At 44.7% G+C, this 23,043-nt stretch overlaps 1 protein-coding gene across 5 annotated transcripts in view; it reads left to right on the top strand.

The window, feature by feature from the left end:
- ATRIP (ATR interacting protein) overlaps positions 1–23,043 on the top strand; it is a 1,393,117-nt gene that overhangs the window by 211,783 nt on the left and 1,158,291 nt on the right. For all 5 annotated transcript variants that reach the window (XM_069643859.1, XM_069643860.1, XM_069643861.1 and 2 more), the window contains one exon: positions 2,216–2,298. In XM_069643859.1, coding sequence (XP_069499960.1) covers positions 2,216–2,298 — 83 coding nt within the window. The remainder of the gene's footprint in view (positions 1–2,215; positions 2,299–23,043) is intronic.

Genomic DNA, 23,043 nt, shown 5'->3' with positions numbered 1-23,043 from the left:
TGTCAGGCCTGCGGCGGGAGCACTATGCTGCTGTTTCCTCCATCAGCGTGCCCCCTTGGTAGCCCCCCATTTTTGCCCTTTCTAAAGCAAAGTGTAATACATTATTTTAGTAATATAAATGTTTGTTGCTTTAGTTTCACTCAGCTGTACAGACAAGCGGCGTTCATGCCATATTTTCTCTCTAAAACAGGCAGCTACTCCCAAAATAATAATGCAGGGAGTAAAAATACCCCCAACAAAACATAGGAAACCATGGACACAGAAGTTGTGGCCCACTGCTTCCACCCACACAGCTCCACATATATGCGAGATCAGTAACATCACAGGAGGGAAAACTAATATTATTGCCTCCTGATCTGAAAAATGTAATTCTAATTTGCATGAACTACTAAGTGAAAAGAAGTATATATTACAAAAAATAACATGTAGCAAAAATACCCCAATCGAACATAGGAAAAAAATGGACACTGATGATGAGGCCCCGCTGCTTTCATGCGCACAGATCAGTGATAGGTGTCACAGGAAGTAGAGCTAATATTATTGCATGCTGACCTGAAAAATGGTATCCTAATTTTAATGAACTGCTATATGCAAGGAAGTATGAATTACAGATAGATGTGCATTTTAGTTTTAACATATTTTTAGGATTGGGAATTACGTTTTACCACCTAAAAATTATTTTACTCCCAAATTCAAAAAAAAATGTGGAGAACAATAATCACACTTCAAAACTTTCTGACTGAGGCATTCTTTCATTTGAGACGGTCGTTTTGGATTTTTTCTCAGTGTTTAATTTGCATTGGAAATGCCTGTGATGTTCATTCCAAGCAACCCTTCAGCTGGACTGTCTGTATTGGGCAAAGATCCAGGTTTCATTGGCAACAGAACAGGATTCCCTAATACTCTATCCTTGGGCTTTTAACAACTTTCAAAACACTCTTTTCTGAAAGTGAAAATATTCAATTTTGAACATCATAATAACAGTAGCTGAAGTGCACACGTTCATTTGAAGATGTTTTAAAAGGTAGGCGCTATACAAATTTACTGCTTGCCTTTTGTAATGTATAAAGTTTCCAATTGTGATATGCATTCAATCCCATGTATCTGTGAATCATGCTTTGAAGCCAAGGCTTACTTTTTGTAACACCATGATCATTTTTCATTATTTCATTATCTGCAATGCTCCTTTCATCATAAAAATTAAAAAAAATCAAATTTGATTGGTTTAACTACAGAACCCTTTTACAGAAGCATCTCTCCACGTTCAATAAATCAACTTGCCAAAAAGAGAATCCATTCTCTGTCCAAAATATCAATAAAGGAACAGCTTTTCCTCTGTAAGCCCCATGAAGTGACTGAATCTTTAGTTCCCCTTATTGACGGTCGTAACTGACCAAAGGTTCAAGCTTCTCTCTTACTATATGGTTCATCCGTGCCAGGATACGATTTAGTTTGCTTGTGTGCGCATTACACATTTTTCAAAATCAAAAAATTCAAATTCAAGGTAACATCTACTGCAAAACTTTCTTTTGCTTAGGTATTGGTGGCAACTTGTGCAAATGCGTTCTTTTACCTCACTTCTGTCAAATTCACGAGCAGTTATATATTTTCTTTTCGATACGTTAATATAAATTGCAGACTTGTAATCTATTTTAAGATTTGTAATGATCCTGTCTGAAAAATCAAATTTTTTCTAACTTTTGAGAAACTTCTCAATCCATATACAAAAGAAAATGTGAAGCAATTTTGTTCATGTAAAGATGCAGTATATGTTGTAGTTTTCACACAGGGCCATGTACCGTCTTGAAAAATAAATAGGTCTGTGTTCCTGTATCTTGAAAGTGATGCAGTAACAGGTGCATCTATATATGTTTCAATAGCAGGGATATATTTGCATAGCAGGGATTGAAATAATTATTTGAAGAGGAGGATCCAAAAGTAGCATCACCCACTGTGCATGAGGTACCTTGGGGGAACAAGGAGCTAGTACGTAGCAAACCACAACTCTGAATTCCATGTACTATGTACATTTTTTTTTTCTGAATACATTTTTTTTTTCCGAATGCCTGACTATAATGCTACTTTGAAAACAGATCCTGGACCATGTTTGCAAATTTCCAAGCCTTCTTTCAAATGTCAATTCCTTCCAACGCTTATTACAAAGTACATTGAACATCATGCCATACTTATACATTATTTGCTTTTGTTTTCTTAGGAAATGGCACTGACAGCGTAAAGGGGAGTGATAACTTTGGACTTCACGTACTTCAAGCACAGCATGAAGAATTGAAGAAAAAGGTTGATTTAAAATATAATTTCTCCCAGTATTAAAAAAAAAAGTGCTTCTGTTATCTTCTGCTCTGAAACAGTTATCAAGAATTTGGTTGTAAATGATTGATGTAACCTCAGAGTTCACTTTGCTGTACTTTTGCAAGTGAGGCATTTACTTATTGCTTACTTTAAAAGTTATGCACAAGATTCTAAACTTGACTAGCTGACGGTATATCTTCAGCACTCCTTGCTCACTAGAAATTCTGTTGAAAATTGGTCATATCTGCAGCTTTCATACAACAACCATACCAGCTGCACACATATCCGGTGCGCCCACACACCATATCTCTTTCTCTTTCTCTCTCTTTCTCTCTCTTTCTCTCTCTTGCTCTCTCTTTCTCTCTCTTTCTCTCTCTTTCTCTCTCTTTCTCTCTCTTTCTCTATCTCTCTCTATCTCTCTCTATCTCTCTCTATCTCTCTCTATCTCTCTCTATCTCTCTTTATCTCTCTTTATCTCTCTTTATCTCTCTTTATCTCTCTTTATCTCTCTTTATCTCTCTTTATCTCTCTTTATCTCTCTTTATCTCTCTTTATCTCTCTTCCTCTCTCTTCCTCTCTCTTTTTCTCTCTCCTGACTGAACTGCAGTTCCCGAGGGCGTTCAACCTACCAGCGCTTTGAGATCATACCAATGATACATAAGGCGCTATATAAATGCCAAATAACATAACCTAACATATTTGCCCATTTCATTTTGGTCAGGATGGCCTTCCTGCTAAAAGACCCAAAGAAGACACTGGAGCTCTTGTTGGGAAATATCACAGAGAGAGGATGGACGTGTGAAAACAGTAACCTTGTGGCACTGCCGACATTGCAGACATTAAAATATCCATTAGGGAAGCGAGAGGCTCAGCTCTTATGTAGAGCACTCTAATCACCTCTAGGAGAGAGCATCATAGGGGTAAGACCTGGCCAGAATTTACAGGCGTCTTTCCAGGTTCTGACTCTTCAAATGGAGAAAATGGCAGCAAGCTGTATGAACAGGAGAATGACTCTTGAAAGAACAAGTTCAGCATTTCAGGTGTTCATGAAGGGGGCTGACCATTTTATCTTTCTTCAGAAGACCATGCTCTCCCAGCTCCAGCTACCCCTGGGGAAATCCCAAGACATGCCGTATAATTGTGAAATTTGTAGCGTTACATGTGAACAAGATGCTTCCCGGTTAGCAAGAGAGCTATAACATGTCCTCTGGGGCCAAATGAATATCAAATAATTTTTTGTGGACTACTTTAAAGGTATAAGTAATTAGAGCAAGATTTTGAGGAAAACCTAAAACGGGGGTGTCCTATTATATAGTATATTTGGCAGTACTTCAAATGGTTAAAGATAAGGTTGTGCATGCTTTTCAGGATCCCCTAACGGCTGTTGAATTTCTGAATGGCAAGGAACCCATTAATCCCCTTTCTGGCTCACCAAGGAGCAAATGGAAAACCAATACTTCGATATCATGGATGGGTGCGAGGCGCAGAAATTACCAGGTCTAGACCGAAGAACTCCACGCAGTGGGCACTAAGTTGGTTTATGTTTGCTTGTTTATCAAAGTATATACTCTAGTTGCGTTGCATGTTAGTATTACTCCTACTGAAGAGCAAATGTTATAAGCCAAATAGCACCAGGAGTTGCGATGGGTGCATTACAATTATCACTGTATGTGCCTCGCCTACCAGGATCAGCATTTCACTCTGCTCAGATTCTGTTGTTTCCATTAGCATGGCCTGCTGAGATTGCTGAGTCGTCTAAAATGGAGCTAGAGGCATTGCAGTTTTTTTCCAATTAATGCATGCACTCTGCGCCGACATCTGCCACTCTTTTTGTTGACATTTGGGATGAGTGGAGGCAGACTCAGAAATAAAGTGCCTGACTTCCCGCCCGCTCTTTTTTCTGTATTGAATCTGATTGGGCTCTCTGTTCCACCTCCTATGGGTAGCAGCGCCGGTGATGCACATGCAGTGTCGGGTGCCTGTAAGAAGCATGATGAGTGGAGTGGACAACTGTATGAGGAATATGTAGCTCAGACCTCCTCCTTTCTATGAGGAGAGCGGAACATACAAAGCCTTAAGGCTAGAGCATGACTGGGGCGGGGAACTTGTTAATGGTAGGTACCAGAGACCGATGGGCAGAAAAGCAACAGCAGAGACGATACAACATGTAATTGTTCAAGTGGTTAAGCTGCTATGAATGTTGAATGGGTATGGCAAGCTGCATGACTTGTTCGGTGAGAATGAGTGAGGAGTATGCAAGGCTGTTCCTCCGCTATTTGTTCCTTATGGGGGTTGATATGTGACATTCTATTGTTTTGTCACAATTTGTGAAATAAATGTGGAGGGAAAACCTATCATAATTCAGACATTCTAGGTGAGTATGCCCAGCAGGATGGGGAACTCAATGATGCCAGTGTTGCCTACCGTCATTACATAACCTTCCAATAGTTGTAGTTGCTGGTCTGTTCTGTCAACGCTGCCTGCTTTGGCGCCCTGTGATTTTGGTGGTAGCATGTATTTTTAAAGTTAGTATTCTGTGGGTGCGCAGGGGTAACCACCTGGCTGAACTGGATCCTGCACCCCAGATTGCTTATTACTTAACCCCAAATCCATTTGCACCACAGCATATTGCATGAGGAACCTTGCCCTTGGGAGGTGGGGCCTGAATTACATGTGCAATTTCATGTGAGTGTTGAGTGTTGTTCGTGCCAATCCTGCAACACCACATGCATGTGTCTAAGGATGCGGACACATTGCTGCCCTTGACACTGTCCCCTGTGACTGCCCTGGACTCGGGATTCATTGTAGGACAATGTCTTTTCACATAACCTATGCCGTTCTTTCTCTTTGATGTTGGGCACAAACTGTGTTTAGAATTTTTAACAATGTGGCTTTTTGATACTAGCTTAGGATCCTACTATTGACCTGCACGTGCTAACTTGCTTTACAGAATTTATTGTACTTCTCTGAGGATGGTTTAGTGAGGTGTCGGGCCGGCCCAAGAGCACAGCGTAATATGAGACATGTCTCAGGTTCGTTGCTCTGTTACTGCATTGATCTCAATATGAATAGGAAGGTGTCGGTGAAGGGTGCGTTCCCGTCTGAGATCAGATCGTTCTGATGGTTGTTACTAATTTTATTAATCTGTGATTAATGTAATTGTGTGCAAACCCTACCTTGCTCACATTTTGTAAGCATTACAAAAACAATTCTAATGGATTGTGTCCTCCCATGTATTCCTCATCTTCAAAAATGTCTACCCTGAAGATTGGGTTTAAAAGAGGTACCGATTGTGGGTTGAATGTCCATCAACGATCCGCATCAGATATGTCTTTGGTGTCCTGGCACATATCACCAGGTAGATGATTGTGGCTCTTGTCAGTCAATCACCGTGAAGGCCTTGAAAGAGAGGAAGGGGAAGCTTGTCCTGGGTAGGCCCCCATCCAAGTCCCCTTTAAGTACTCCATCCAAGAAGAGGTATTTCAACTCAGAGAGAGAATTAACGCTCAAACCATAGTAAGCGTTCTCGGTGGAAAAGCGGCTCTCGACACTTATCTACCTCCCATAACAAAATCGAAAAGGTGTCATAGATCTGATTTTTATGGACTCTTCACCCGATACAAAATGGGTACGTTTCCCAGGTAAGTCGGCATCAAAAGCTGAATAGGAAGATTTTCGCTTCCAAATGAAGGTGTTTGAGAAGGCGGCTCCTTCTACTCCTTCAAAAGAGCCAAAGACGCCTTCAGACCCCATTGCGCCTCATAAGGCCGACAGGAGTCAATTGGGGCTTCTGCTCACGCGCCCGCGACCCCAACCAAGAAAGCAAAGCTTCCTTAACAGGCGTTGAAGGTTCGAGACATACCAAAGCCTCCAACCTCTACGCCAAAGGAGATTGTGTTGATTCCTTCCCTCCGAAGTCTAAGCCATCAATGTCTTTGACTGATTTGTCGAAGGATTACTGACCTCTTCCAAGAAAGGGCATTTTTAAGTCCATGGGTTCAACTTTTGAGGAAGAGGGGGAATACAGATAGTCCTACATTTGGCTTTGAATTTGGAACTCCCAATTTGCCTGAGGAGTTAATCTCTGAAGTGTAAAGATTACAGCACCTTGTAGATTTCTTGAAGGCTGCTAGTGGGCTGGATACCTCTCCCAAGGTTGATTTGCCATCCCAGATCCTTCTGCACATGTAGATGCTCCATACAGGTCTGTTATGGGTAAGGTAACGGAATTTCTGGGCTGGGGAAGACCTGTTGCCGTATATGAACAGGTTGATGTCTGGAAGGTTTTGAACAAATCATAACCACGGACACAGCCCTGGGCAACCCTCAAGACAATTGTTTTTCAGCCTGCCAAGCTATTACATAAGGGGAAAGACCATGTGCTTTGGTCTTTCCAGGCTTGGTCCCACCCCAAAAGGGGCAGCCCAGCCCAAACTGCTAGGTCACATCCCTTCTGCACGAGGCTACAATCATCCCCAGACATGTTTCAGCCTTGTTGGGCATTATCAGTGAGGAGTAGCTTGGGTCTTTAGGCCCAGGAGGCTTGGGACCCACGTCTGGGCATACCCGTCCCATTCAGGGTGACTAAAGCATAACCAAAGGTTAGTGGCTGGAAGGTTTTGAACAAAGCATAACCACGTGCACAGCTCTGGGCAGCCCTCCAGACCATTGTTCCATACAGCACTGAGGAACAGGGTGCTGGAGAATTGGAAGAAGCCAGATACTACTCCGGCTGTTAATAGACTTCACAAGGATGTACAGGCCCTCTCCTGTGAATCCTGATTTCTTATAAAAACACCATGCCCTGGAAAGTCTAGTGGAAGCTACTTCTACCTCTGGGGCAGCTGCATACCCTACGAACCCTCCGGATAGAGACAACAAGAAATGTGACGCCTTGGGGAAGAGGGTGTTTTCAGCAAGCTGCATGACTTCAAAGTCCATTAATGCCCCATTTGCTTTTGCAAAGTACACATTTACTTTGTGGGAGTTGGCAGCGATGGCTGCAGATTATTTACCTGAAGCTGAGGAAAACAAAAAAAATAATACAAATTCATAGGTAACCCCAAGCCTTTCGCCACAGCACAATTTGTTCATGTGGGCAACCTACAGATTTGGGCCGAGGGTGTCGAAGCCTGCAAGGAAAACAGGGAACCCCATGCATTTCCCAAAAGAGGACACCCGTGGGAATGCGCAGAGGTCTGACTTGCGTGAAGCGGCCCAGAATTTATTATCCAGAACCTCAGACAAAGTGAACATTGTGTTTTTACCCCACCAAATATCACACTTTGTCGGGGATTGTGGCTAATAAAAACTGGGGCAAATTGCGCAAGGCAGACCTCTGTGGATTCGCAGGGGTGTTCTCTTTTAGAAAATGCATGGGGTTCCCTGTTTTTCCTTGCTGGCTTCGACACCCTAGGCCCAAATCTGTAGGTTGCCCACATGAACGAAATGGGCCAGAGCGAAATGTCTGAGAATTGTCCTGTGTCCACTCACCGAAACATGTCGCCAACAACAGATGTCATACCTTCTCGCGTTCCCACAGGTGTCCCGACGAAAAAGGTACCTCACATGTGTGGGTGCACCTACCGGGGGCGCAAAAGGAAAAGGGTAACCCGCTGGTAACCCCAAGCCTTTCGCCACAGCACAATTTGTTCATGTGGGCAACCTACAGATTTGGCCCTAGGGTGTCGAAGCCAGCAAGGAAAACGGGGAACCCCATGCATTTCCCAAAAGAGGACACCTGTGGGAATGCGCAGAGGTCTGACTTGCGCGAAGCGGCCCAGAATTTATTACCCAGAACCCCAGACAAAGTGAACATTCTGTTTTTTCCCCACCAAATATCACACTTTGTCAGGGATTGTGGCTAATAAAAACTGAGGCAATTTGCGCAAGGCAGACCTCTGTGGATTCCCACTGGTGTCTTCTTTTCGGAAATGCATGGGGTTCCCTGTGTTCCTTGGTGGCTTGGACACCCGAGGCCCATATCTGTATGTTGTGCCGGTCGGCAGATCGTCTCAAATTTAGGTGTGAAAACAGACTTGGGGTTACTTGTGTTTTAGGCTTTCCCCTTGGTGCCCAGGTAGGGGCACCCACACATGTGAGGTACCGTTTTCATCGGGACACCTGTGGGAACGCGGGACGGTAGGCCATTTGCTGTTGGGGGCGTGTTTCGATGTGTGAGTTGAGCGAAATGTGCGGAAAATGCGTTTTTTCCCCACATTTCGGACTTTGCGGGGGTGTCTGGGTAATAAATTCTGGGGCGATTTGGGCATATCATACCTCTGCGGATTCCCACGTGTGTCCTCTTTTCAGAAATGCATGGGGTTCCCTGTTTTCCCCGGTGGCTTGGACACCCGAGGCCCATATCTGTATGTTGTGCCGGTCGGCAGAGCATCTCAAATTCCGGTCAGAAAACAGACTTGGGGTTACTTGTGTTTTAGGCTTTCCCCTTGGCAGCCAGGTAGGTGCACCCACACATGTGAGGTACTGTTTTCATCGGGACACCTGTGGGAACGTGGGACGGTAGGCCATGTATTGTGTTTGTGTGGTTTTCATAACGTTTTGACCCATTTGCTGGTGGCCTTTGTAACACAACCCTTTCATTTCCCAAATGTGACCTACATTTAGTCGCTGCTTTAGGCACCATACACTTTTGTAACCTGCACAAGTCACCTACCCTTGAAAAGTTCTGCCTGTGCTCTTAAAAAAAATGTATGCTTGCCGTTCCTCTCCACATTGGTTTTCCCGATTTACACCTGCTAAATGCGTCTGTTCAGGCCATGAGCATAAAACTCCTGTGTACGATGGCTCAGTGTTTGGCTTGTGGTTTTGCTTGTTTTGTAAAACACTACAAAAAATGTGTGCTCTCCTAACTGCAAGAGTCAGAGGAATGTAGCAGACCATTGCTTTTCTCAAAATTCATATAAGCCATTGCCGTACCAAGCCAACCATGTCCAACACATACCTTTTTTTTTCGATCATTTTCCCGCTTTTCCCCCAATCTATGGCTGTTTCCCCTGCCTAGTTGTTGCCTGACCTACGCAAATCACCCCTTCCTAAACTTGGAATTTTGTCTACTTTTCAGAAATATATGCCTTTCTGTCTTCCAATTCGGCTTTCCTACCCTTTTCTTCCATTCCGTCCATGCATGTCCAATTGGCAAAAATGGCCAAACTCGCCTACAGCTCACTAAACGGTTGATAACCACATCAAAATAATTTTTTTCCATTTCCACTCAACCTGTTCTTGAAACCCAGGAAATCGGGGAACTCAGCACAGCAAACCATTTGTTCCTAGCTCTTACAAGGAAATAACCACAGGCTTCTTTGTACATCATTTTATTGGCATTTTTGAAAAAAAAACTAAATTTTCGCCCTTTTTGCTTATTTTCTCTCGCCCCCCTACAGCAACCTAGGATTCCTGGGTGGCGCTTTGACCGCCTACATGTGGGAAAAAAAGGAGCCAAGTTTGGCCGACATATCTCATGTAACAAAAAAGTTATAAGCCATTGAATGGCCACATACCGAAATCACCAAAAAAGGCCCTGGCACTGGGGAGAAATACCCATTGCACTTAAAGGGTTAATAAAGAAAAATATCTATTAATGAAATTCTTACCCGCCATTGCCAGTTTGATGTGTACATACTTGAGCTTTTTCTCGTCAAGTGGATTTTGACCTTTTGCTGTCCACCTTTACCTTTTGCCCCTGATCTGTGTTCATTTGTTCATTTTGTTTGTTATACCTTTTACTGTAGTGGTAATCCTACTTTGTTGGTGGTTTTCTTATGTCTCCTATGACTTGGCCAGCCCTGTTTTATGTTCTGCCTCTAGGACAATTTCAGTTTGAATTCTGGTGCAGGGCATCCCACATAAATATATGATGCTGGACATTTGTCAAACAAACTTTTATTCGGTTTTAACCTTCGAGTTCCAAATGCAATTGTTATAAAATTACAAAATATTTAATGCAAAAGGATCATAATTATAGCGTAAAAAAATAAAAAATACACAAAGTTGAAGTAATGCCAGAAAAACACATTATCATTATTAATAAAAATGACACATACAATTGAGAAAAAATTGAAAATGGTTAGACATGTAATTATCTAAGGTCCAAGGAGAGATCAATCTAGCAGCCTTTGGACACTTATAGGTTACCATATTACTGGGACCAAACTTCAGGGACCTATTTCTCTGTAGCCATGCCCTGTAAATAAAGCGAGCTGTCCCATAAACCACATGAAGATGCCTTCATCAATCAGGATAGGTCTCCGGTACATACATCTCAGTCGATGGGTTTCACAACACCTTAACAAAAAATGCATCAACGTTTCCACATAGAGTCCACACATTGGGCAAAGGTCCGACTGTATACCCAGCCCTCTCATGGATCTACAAGCAACTGGTAAACAACCAAGCCTGAATCGTACATACAGAGGGAATATCATCCGGGTAATCCACTAAACCCTAGATACATCATACTTTCGAGATTTTCTGCACCAAATTATAACTTCATAGCATCAGCTATCAGATTCTCAAACCGGACCATCTTCTCTTTGGTTTTCAAGGTGCTCACATTCCCTGCCCTGGTATTTTGGGGCTTGTTCCACAGATTAGGCATGTCCAACTGGGAAAGACCTGACTTAACATGTGTAAACCAATTTAAACTTCTCCCCTCATTTAAGCTCATAACATGGGACAGGGCATTCCTGTATTTCTCCAGACCACCACCACCAGTCCAGACTCTTGCCCAGAACAATATTGATTTAAGCACAATTTGGGCCAATACTCGCTTATTATCAAGTTCTGACTAGACTAGGCCAGGCGGCGCAGACAGAGGCAGAAGAGGCAGTTTCTTAAAAAATGTGCTTTCACAAGTTAAACAGTTTAACAATATTAACATGGCCCCACAGTTCTGATCCATATGTGGACGCAGGTATAGCTTGTTTATGGTACAGTTCCAGAGCAGGCGCGAGTGCACCTTTGCCATGTTTGACAAAAAATGAAAGAATGCCACCACAATACTTAGCTAAAGATAAAGCTGATTTGGCCTCCTGTGGCCCCCAGCTACCAGACTCTTCAAAGTGAACTCGGAGATAATCAAAATAAGATACTTGCTTGATCATGGAGCCTCATACGTTCAATGTTAATGATCTCCCTTTCGTACATGGGGGTTTGGAGATCATCACTTTGCACTTGGCAATATTTAATGACCAGTGCAATTCAGAGCATTTACGGTCGAATATAGACTAGTCATGTCTTAGACCCTGCGGAGTGGTAGCCTGAAGGATGGCATCTGCGTAAAAGAGCCCAGGGTATTTATCAGCATCCATCTTTGGGCAATCCTGACACGCTCTCATCAATGCATCAATACTTACTTGCATATATACATTAAATTAAAGGGGGAGCCAGGCCACAGCCTTGCCTTATATCAACATTTACCCCAAACTCCTCGGTCTGCTCACCCCAACCCGTATCTCACTCTGGCCTTAGCAGAATATAATTAGCGAATAATGGCAACCAAATCAGGGGGGGCTCCACGTTGCAACAAGATCTGCCATAGCTCTTCTATCGAAACAGTATCGAAAGCTGTTCTTGGGTCCAAAAAGACCACATATAGATACATTCTCCTTAAGATCGTATATTTAGCAATGATCAGAAAGCAAATAAAACAATGATTGATTGTACCCTCAGGAGGATACCTCCCTCAGGCTCGGGAGGATAGCCCAGGGGCAACGTGTTCGCCTTGGAAGCAAGACGACACAGAGCGACACAGGTTCGAACCCTGAGTATGAGCTTAGAAACCTCTGGGTATTAAGCACGTTATAAATAACCTATCATATATCATATCATATACCCCTGTTAGGCCTAAATCCCGTCTGGAGGTAACTAATAACTTCTTCACGTTCAGCCCACTCCTTGAGACGGATAAGTATAAGCTTCCAAAAATGTTGCCCATACCATCAAGGAAGGAAATAGGCCAGTAGTTGGCTGGGGATTCCATGCCTCCCCTCTTATATATAGGTACGATTGTCGCCATATGCCAGCATCTCACCATTAGACAAAATAGCATTAAATAGCCTTGACAACACTGGAACCCATATCACTACCTCATCTTTAAACAAATCTACAGGGATCAAATCAGGCCCTGCCATCTTATTATTCTTCAAAGGCTTCAGGGCTATCTCCACATCACCAGAGAATCGAAAAAAGGCAGGGGTTGAAGGTCTACAAACTGCCTCACAAGGTGATGGTAGTACTTCGACTCGATACAAGTTCGATAAATAAGTACGCCATTGACCTTGCCAATATTGCAGTGAGAAACACCCTCCCCATTCAAGTTCCTGTCAGCAACCAACTTCCAGAAAGAACCAGCATCCCTTGATTGCAAGGCTCCATGCAATTTGTCCCATTGGGCAATTGCATACTCTCGTTTTTTTTCTCCCTTTTAACTCCTTATATTTCAATCGTAGGGATCGAAGGAGTAGTTTGTCAGTCCCCACTGGGCTCTTTACACAAGACACAATCTCCCTTTTGGCACTGTAAAAAGTCATTTCATAGTAGCCAACCTTACTCGGTGAGTGCTTCTTTACAACGCGGCCTGGAAGTGATACAAGGGGGATCATTGAAGATGTTCAAATTCTTGCAATACCATGTGGTCAGAGCAATCGGGGGTGCAATATTACTCAAAATGGCTGCATAAATTGGTGATTTCAACTCCTGTTTCAAAAGGTTGTCCACCTAATTCCCAGCGGTTGGGCCAAAGAATTATCCTCATTACCGATCACCTCTTCGTTGTTTCCCCCAATTGTAGCTACTAAGGGATGATGGTCTCTCATGAACCCTAAAATCATCAATTCTAGCCCAATCCTTCCCTGAGACTGATATATAATCTATCAGGTAGCTCCCATTACCCCTCAAAAGTTTTTTTCGAGGGGATTGTGTCCTCTGACGTATTCCTCATCTATGACCGTAATCACCACAACTGTTCTGCCTCAGAATTCTTTTTCGCCGTAGGCGTCCCGCGTTGATGACTTCGATACGCTGTGCTTGCGGGCCTCCATCGAGGGTCGACGTCACCGGATGTTATATCTAGGACGCATGGCGCCCGTATCCTCATTTCAGTTTTTTCCGTGAAGGTGTTCACCTCAGAATCTCGGCGCGCTTGATTTTTCTACTTTGTTTGTGTAAGTTTGAGAATGTCTTCGTCTTCTTCTACCCCGAAGTCGGGCTTCAAAAAGTGTCGGGACTGCGGTGCTAAAATGTCCATTACGGACCTGCACAACGTCTGCCTCTGGTGCCTTGGCGAGAGCCACGCCACCGACGACTGCAATGACTGCCAGTCCCTGACTTCGAAGGCCTTGCGGGAGCGGAAGAAGTTAACGGTAGGTAGGGTTTCTAAACCCTGTAAGTCGAAATCCACTGGGCTTTCGACCGATGACTCGAGGGGCGACTCTCCGCGTCGGCATAAGTCCAGGGGGTCTCGGTCCCGGAGTGGTTCCCACCATTGCTCTGCCTCTTCTAGGCATTCTCGGAAGCACCGTCACCGGTCGCCTTCCCAGTCTTCGTCTGAGGACTCTGCCAGACAGCGGGTTGCTTGTCCCACCAAGCATTCATCACCGGTTGAATTGGACGCGTTCCGCAAGGAGATGATGGTGATTTTCGAATGGCAGGGCACCGTTCCGTCCGCGCTTTCGAGAGAAGCCGGCAAGGAACGAGCTAGGGCCACCGCTCGCACGCCTTTGGGATCGGGCGGTCGACGCGATCATCGGGAGACGTCGAGGTCCCTATCGGACAATGTTGATCGCAATGGCCGTGCCAGGTCCAGGTCCTGGTCCTCGACGCCCTCGAGACCGCCGGAGCCTATGAGGCCTTCGAAGAAGGCATCGACGCCGTTGGCGCCATGTCCGTCGAGGGACTCTCTCGAGGCTCCGGCTCCGAGGAAGTCGTCGACGCCATCGGCACCGAGGCTGTTGAAGGACACGCTCGCGGCTCCGGCCGCAAAGCCGTTGTCGAAGTCGTTGACGCCTTGGTCGATCGTCGACGCCAATTCCATCGGCGCCTTTCGAGGAGAATTTGCCAGAGGTGCCCCAGAGAGCGGTGGAAACTCTGAGGAAGGCCCTCTGCAAGTCAGTGAGGCCTATTTTCGAGCCCTTCTTGGTCATCCCCCCCAGGCTTGATTTATTCCAGCCTTTGGACTACATCTCAGAGGTGAAGAAGGATCGAATGAGGAGGGGGTTGTGACTCCTGAGGTTCCTGATGACCTGTTGTCTGGTCACAGCTAGATGGAAGACCTACGTCAGTCTTTACATGACGCCAGTCCTCGTACAGGCGTCTCATGTCGAGGGTAACTGAGTACTTGGGGTGGTCTGCGACCCCTGTTGATTTTCTGCAGGATGACCTGACAGATATATTGGACCAAGGTCCGCCCACTGACCCGGTGCTGCCATTTCGTATGGCCTTACAAAGAAGGGTGGCAGCGGCTTGGACTGCTCCGGAGAGTGTCCCGGCAGTGGGGAAGTCGCTTCCGAAAAAGTACCATCCAGCCAGTGGTGACCCCTGCTACTTGTCTACGCACCCCACTCCGGAGAGTTTGGTGGTGCAGGCGGCTACGGCCCCAGCGAAGCAGGCTGCGTACCCTACCATCCCTCCGGATAGGGACGGCAAGCGCTTTGATGGCTGGGCAAAGAAAGTATTTTCATCTGGGGGTATGTCTTTAAAGGCAGCCAGCTCTGTTTGTGCCTTAGCAAGATTCACTCGCACTCTGTGGAATTGTGTATCTTTGGCCGCTGAACATGGTCCCGAAGGGGAGGAACAGGATGGCTTTCTAGCCCTTGAGCAGGATGGCAAGGATGCCATGTGTGAAACCGTTCAGGCGGGTCTGGACGTGGCAGACTCTTTCTGGTTTGCATGGTTGCGGAAGCCGGGGTTTGCTCCTGATGTGCAGTCCCGGCTTCTCAACATACCCTTTGATGGTGTCCATCTTTTTGGCAGCAAGGCTGACGAGAGCCTTGAGAGGTTGCAGACCTCCAAAACTGCAGCAAAGTCGTTGAGCGCTGCAGTACGTCAACCTCCGCCTTTTCGTCCTAGGGGACAGCAATGGAGGGGAGGTTCCTTTCGATACTACTCTTCCTTTGGTAGATCGAGGGGATCTGCCAGTCAAAGAGGCCAATGTTAGGAGTACCAGAGGTGGAAAACAAGGTACTCGAGGTGCCAAGGCCGCTCGGGCAGTTGCCTCCTTGCCTTCAGGCACTGCTGCAACCGCTTCCGCTCAGTCATGAGGCCATGGCCCATGGTTCGCTGTTTGGGGGAAGGCTGGCGCAGCATCTTGTAGAATGGCGTGCCATTACTTCAGATGTGTGGGCTCTGGAGATCATAGCCCATGGCTACTGTCTTTCTTTCCGGCAGAGGCCTCACAGCAATCCACCGGGGAAGCTCTCTTTGAAGAGTCCGGATCCGCTCCTTGCGCAGGAAATCCTAACCCTGCTGGAGAAAGGCGCCATAGAACTGGTGCCTGTAGCGGAGAGGAACAAGGGATGGTATTCCCCATATTTTTTTATCCCGAAGAAAGACGGGGGATTGAGACCCATCATGGACTTGAGTGGTTTGAACAACCTCCTCAGGAAGGACAAGTTAAAGATGGTTACTCTTTCTCAAGTCCTCCAGGCCCTTCAGCTTCAGGACTGGTTGGTGTCTCTCGACCTCAATGATGCTTACTTCCATGTGCCGATTCATCCCAAGCACAGGAAGTACCTGAGGTTCGCGGTTGGCGACTCGCATTTTCAGTTTCGGGTCCTGCCGTTCGGATTGACCTCTGCCCGAGGGTCTTTACCAAGCTAATGGTGGTGTTGGCAGCGTATCTCAGGAAATGGGGGATTCACGTCTACCCCTACCTGGACTATTGGTTGATCAGGGGGTGCCCTCCCGAGCAAGTCCTGGATCATCTGTCCGTCACCTGCCACTCCCTTTCACAAGCTGGGCTTCTCCCTCAACTTAAAGAAGTCTCATTTGATACCTACCCAGCGGCTCCAGTACATTGTAGCAGTGCTCGACACATCCCTGGGGCAGTGTTCGCCTCCCCAGGTGAGGGCTCATCACATTCGGCAGATGGTGGACAAGTTTCAACATGCCCAGAGTCTCCCTGTGTTCGAGTTCTTGAGGTTGCTCGGCCTCATGGCATCCTGCATTCTACTGGTGCCAGAGGCCAGGCTGCGGATGAGATCTCTGCAGTGGGCTCTCAAGATGCAGTGGTCGCAGTTCTCCAGCAGGATGTCGGATCCCGTTCAGGTGCCGCCCTCGGTCGCCCAGGATCTTCTGTGGTGGGCCGTTGAAGGCAATCTGATGAGGGGTGCACCATTTTGGCTACCCTGGCCGGAGGTGACGATCGTGACGGACGCATCCCTCACGGGATGGGGAGCTCATGCCAACGAGTTGACAGTCGGCGGTCGTTGGTCTCCGTGGCAGTCCAGACTCCACATCAATCTGTTAGAGCTGCGGGCTGTCAGGCTAGCCTTGCAGGCTTTTCTGCCGTCTTTGTGGGGAGAAGAATGTCCTGATTATGACGGCAGACAATACAGTGACCATGTACTGCCTCAACAAAAAGGGGGGGGGGTCTCTCCCACTGTGCAGAGAGGTGATGCAGCTCTGGTTCTGGGCCATCCAGCAGGAAATTTCGATCTCGGCAGTTCATCTGGCCGGAGACAAAAACGCAGCGACGGACACTCTGAGCAGGCAGAGCACAGTCTCTCACGAGTGGGAGCTGGCTCAGGAAGTTCTTTTGGAGATCTTCGCCCTTTGAGGGACCCCACAAGTGGATCTCTTCGCCACCAGTATCAACGGGAAGTGCAAAAGATTCTGCTCGTGGGAATTCCCTCTGAGAGGAGCCTTAGGGGACGCATTCGTAGTGGTCCTTCCCACTGCTGTTCGCGTTTCCTCCAGTCCCCGTCATTCCGCAAGTGTTGCAGAGGTTAAAGAGGTTTGGTTCCCGTATGATCCTCATTGCTCCGGCATGGGCCAGGAGAGCGTGGTACCCGGGCCATCTCGACATGTCCATCTGCCCTCCATGCCATCTTCCCTATCGAGACGATCTGCTCTCATTGGGGGGTGGGTCGGGTTCTCCATCCAGAGGTCAAGTCTCTCAGCCTTCATGCTTGGTATCTGAAAGTTTGAGGTATAAGGATTGGGACCTCCCTGAAGACGTGATGGAGGTGTTGTTTCGGCCAGAAGGCCCGCAACAAAGTCACTGTACCGTTGCCGTTGGAGAAAGTTCTGCGACTGGTGCAGGGTAAAGAATGTGGATCCTTCTCAATGTTCCATTCCTGTGGTTCTGTCATTTTTGCTTTCATTAGCCCACAAGGGCCTGCAAGTGGGGACCATTAAAGGTTACCTGGGAGCGCTGTCAATATAATTAAGCGCTCGTTTGAGGAGTGTTCTTATTTTAAGATTCCTTTTGATTTCTCAGTTTCTAAAAGGGCTAACTAATGTGTTTCCAGGTGCCGGGATGGGATTTGAACTTAGTTTTAAAATTCCTAATGGGAGCTCCGTTTGAGCCCTTACATTCTTGTCCGTTGAGACTGTTGTCTTTTAAGACTGTATTTTTAGTTGCGGTTACTTCCGCTCGCAGAGTGAGTGAGTTGTAGGCACTTTCCGCCAAGCCACCTGTCACGGTGTTCAATAAGGACAGGGTTGTCCTTAGGGTTCGTCTTTCTTTTCTTCCGAAAGTTGTGTTGGAATTTCATTTAAGCCAGATGGTAATTCTTCCGGTATTTTACCCTCCTCCGCATCCGGGTAAGGAAGAGGAGAGGCTCCACAGTTTGGATCCTACGAGAGCTTCAAGTTTATATATATCAAGTGTGTCCCGGGTCAGAGTGGACAATCCGCTTTTTGTTGGATACGCTGGAAGGCGTTTAGGTCAAGCTGTTTCCAAGCAGACCTTGTCCAGATGGATCATTTTGATGATCTCTGAATGTTACCGTTTGGCGGGTAAGGACCCTCCGGTAGGCTTACGGGCTCATTCTACTAGAGGTGTGGCTGCCTCCACTGCTCTGCAGAGGGGTGTTCCCATTCGTAATATCTGTGAAGCAGCCAGATGGACCTCTGTCCATACTTTTGTAAGGCACTATTCCCTGGACTCCATCCATGGGAAAGATTTGGCCTTTGGTAAGGCGGTCCTCTATTCCGAAATTTTATTGGGCATTCTAAATTTCTAAATTCTTTTTCCCACCTCCAGACGTTGGTAGTGCTTTGAGAGTCTGTCATAGATGTGGAATACGTCGGAGGACACAATCCCCTAGAAGAACAAGTTACTTTCTTACCTGGTAACCTTCTTTCGATGGGATGTTCCTCCAACGTATTCCACATCGAACCATCCCAACCTACCCCTCTACAGAATTTCTTATGCGATTGCAGCTTACATTTCAGCAAGGCTTTCTGTAGTCATACTGGCAGAAGATTGGTGCCATACGTTCTGGGAAAAAACTACAACTGAGGCTACGGGCGCCGTGCGTCCTAGATATAACATCCGGTGACGTCGACCCTCGACAGAGGCCCTCGAGGACAGCGTATCGACGCAGGGCGCCTACGCTGAAAAAAATTCGGAAGCAGCACAGCTGTGGTGATTACTGTCATAGATGTGGAATACGTCGGAGGAACATCCCATCGAAGGAACGTTACCAGGTAAGAAAGTAACTTGTTCTTTAGCCGGCTGATCCCTTGCAAAACAACCATTACACGCCCGTAAATTCTTTTTTAACAGAATGCACGCAGATTCCAATGCAAAACGGTGCACACGACGAGGGGGAGTAACATTAGGAGAGGGAATATCTGATTCCTCATCCTCCTAAATTCCTTCTTAACAAGAAAAGGAAAGCCCTACACTTAATTCATCTCAAAAGCACATTATTGAATTGCTCCTAAAAATGCCATTTAATGTATTCATTATCATACAATACATTTTATTACACATATACGCACTTGATCCCAAAAACATGTTTAAAAATATACAGTTAAAAAACATATAATTCATTTAATCTCACACACATATTTAAGGCCCAAAAACAGGATGACACTGTTGACTTTTGTCAATGAAATACACGTAATGTGCAAATTCTTGTTCATGCGGAATCCCAAAAATTCATCTGGGGATCCAGTTGAAGATTGAAATCACCCACCACAATAGTAAAGAAGGGGCACCGTAGAGTGGGAAACAACGCATCATTTAAGTTCTGTAGGTGCCTCAATGTCAGCAAACCAGTTGAGGGTCTGTTATACAGGTTAAAGAGGCACATCACTTCATCCTTGGTCAACTACATCTTCAACACTTGCAGATCCGGTGAACCCGAGTGCACAACCTCTACCTTCAAGCCAAGAGAAACATCTACCCATACCAATAACCCACCAGTAGGTCTGCCTCTTATCCCCTTAGTGGCCGGAATGTGGAAAAATACATACATACATCCTCAAAAAAGTGTGATGAAATATCCTGAGGACATTTTCTTGAACCATGTTAGACTGATGATGACATGTTATTTTTGATGTAAAATATGTTGCTACTGCCAAATGTATCTGCTAGAAATAGAAACCATCTGTATACATCTCTCCACACAGGTACATTGATAATGTCTCTATTTTAGGTGCAAATGCCATACCTAGAAGGGACTTTCTAGTGTACAAAGTCATTAACAAATAAAGCAGCAATGCTGCTTTTTCATGAAGTCTCCATCTCAGAATGCCCTGTAATTTCGTAGTGTAATCTTTCACAAGAATAAAGCAATTAATAAAGAAAAATATCTGTTCATGAAATTATTACCCGCCATTGCCACTTTCATTTGTACATACTTGAGCTTTTTCTCGGCAAGTCTAGTAGTGCCTCTGATTTTTGGATTTTGACCTTTTGCTGTCTACTTTTCCCTTTTGCTCCCGATATGTGTTCATTTGTATCGCCATTTGATATACCTTTTACTGTCATGGTGACCCTGCTTTATTGGTGGTTTTCTTATGTCTCCTATGACTTGGAAAATATGATGGAAAGGTGAACAGCCAGTTGCACATCGCTGGTTGGGCATACATCTCACTTCGGTTCACTCCTTCAGGCTTATGACTTGCAAGACTTGAGAAGTGGTTCCCAATCCATAATACTTATTTGCAGATCAACTACATCCGTTTTTTTTAACACCTTGATAAATAGTGTTTCCATGGCATAGATGAGTGAGATTGTAATCTTGGACCATGTGATAAATCGTTCTGGAACATTTTCTAGATAGCATGTCGGCAATGGGATTTAGATGGTGCTTTCCTGGATATATTTTGGGGGACCAGGGATTTGTGCAATGGATAGATGCTATAACAGCCGTTCTACAGGGATAATCTGGGGTCACTAGGTTTTCAGGTGATCTAGGACAAAATGAAAGCCACCCTCAGAGGAGGCATTAGTCATTCCACACATCTGAAGAAGCAGTACAAGGCGGTTATGGAAGCACTAATTAAACAGCGAAGGATGCTGAGGTGGTGTTCTTGGGAATAAATATCAATAGCTTGTGTAATTTTTAGGCTGAAAGGATGGTCTTTTGCAAGAGGGAATCCTATTGGGATCCGGGTGATAAATGTGGCCAAGTCCTCGATGTGCAATTGGTGGTTCTACAGGGTTGCAGCTACATAGAAGCTGTCATTGGCAAAGATGGGATATTGATTAAGGTTTATAGTGAATGTTTCGACAGTCACATTTTTGAATGACAAAAGTTTCAAGAAAAAAGGTTTTTAATGTATTTTTTTTTATTTATGGGGGGGTGCCCCCTAAATCCTCGTTTCTTTTGTAAAAATGCTTAGTTAACTATACGAAATTAGAATAAACGCTTTAATATAAAAAAAATATACATTTGACACTTTGTTGTTAGGAAACTTTTGTTTTGGAACTTTGACTGGACACCATTGATTAACAACTAATAAGCAATTAACACTTGCTGTCATGCTTGTATAGGGATGTCTGAGGAGACTGCCACCTCAATTCTATGTAGAGAAAGTGTAAACAGTGATTGTGTAAGCAATTATTTGTACCCTTAATAGCAAACGTTTCAAACAAAACTAAACGTTGGATGGGACAGATACATAATTTTAGGTCTGTCCAAAAAGTTTCATAAATGGTTGGTCTCTGGAATAAGCGATCCAACTGGTGAATCTGGAAACAAAACCCACTCACAGTATCTGTGTGTTTGAAATATTAGGAAACAATTATTTATTTTATAATCATATTTGACATGTGATGATCAAATAAGACATACTAAGTGTTAAAACAAATAAATAAAAAATAACAACTTGTAGTGACATGATAAAAAACAATAAAAAAACAGAACAAGTAATACAAAATTAAGTGTACGTATCAATTATCATTTCATTGACACAACATATTTTAATACCCAAAATTGAGTGTAAATATTTATTATTTCATTGACACAGGTGGTATGCATGAAATGCAAAATAATTTCAATTAAACAGTGAATGTCCTCTAGGGATGTAATTTCAGTTGAATAGTGAATGTTTTCAGGGTCATAGGAGAAAAGATATCTTTGCCAGGGTGATTGTGCAATGCGTGTGGGCAAATCTCGGCCAGACTGCTTATGTACAGAATATTTTGGATGGTCTTTTGCTTTAATATCGTTATTTTTGACAGATTTTTGTAATCATATACCTTGTATCAATTTCGAGTACCAGGATACATTGCAATTTCAGCAGATATTACTTGAATAATATCCCTCATGTTACAACTATTTCTCCCTGTTCCCCTTCTCAATCCTCATAAACCTTAAATTATAACACATTGGAACTTCAGGGAAGTACATTAACCTGTCACTTATTCCTTAACCACATCATATAGGCTAGTGCTGTACAACTCTGGATTCATTTGTCTAATTTTATGACCGGATTCTGGGCTCTCTGCCCCACCCACCTCCCTGCCAACTCACAACCTTAAATGACGAGTAATCCAATTTAATGTAAACATGTTTAGAGTTCTGAGTCTTACTGGGCACGTTAGTACTCTATTTTATTCGCCGGGTACTCTATTGGTATTCCAAATTTGTTCCTGAAGGGTGTCATGCTATCATTGATAGTGGCAGTGATTTTTTTTTCTATTATTAGTATGAACCACCTTTTATGCCAACACATTATGGCCTATGGCGATTGATTTTTTTCCAGTTTTCTTCTACCACAATATTTGCTGCTAATAGTAAGGTCCATATCAGGCAGTATGCATTTGCAGTATAGATGAATTTGTACAGGAGGGCGGAGCAACCTCTGACGGGCCCATAGGATCAGAGCTCACCCTCAAGTACTTTAAGACGAGATAGATACACCTTTTGGAGGATAGGGTGCAGGATTCTCTTACTCCAACACAAATCAATAAGGACAACTCAATGGTTTGGCAAAGGGAAGTCCGTTTAATGACAAGTACAAAAAACGGGGAAACAAATGGAAATCAGCAGTGTTGCAATCGCCTGTCTCGCTTCAACTTCCACGAACTTCATTCAAACAGTAACAGTTATACCCAAAATTCATCATCATTGACGTGTAACACTCATAAGTTTATCATGCAATTCTTGTGGTTGGAAAAGGTAACTTAAGTATAGGTTCTATATCTGTATATGGTAACAAAGCGTGAGGATTGGATAGCTCATCGGGTGGGCGTCTATGCCCATCCATCTACATCACTCGTGATAGACGTCACTACAAGTACAACGTCTA

The sequence above is a fragment of the Ambystoma mexicanum genome, chromosome 2p (genome assembly GCF_040938575.1).
Source record: "Ambystoma mexicanum isolate Mex_15411 chromosome 2p, UKY_AmexF1_1, whole genome shotgun sequence".
In the NCBI taxonomy this organism is placed as follows: Eukaryota; Metazoa; Chordata; class Amphibia; order Caudata; family Ambystomatidae; genus Ambystoma; species Ambystoma mexicanum.
This window is presented reverse-complemented; position numbering and strand designations above follow the sequence as displayed.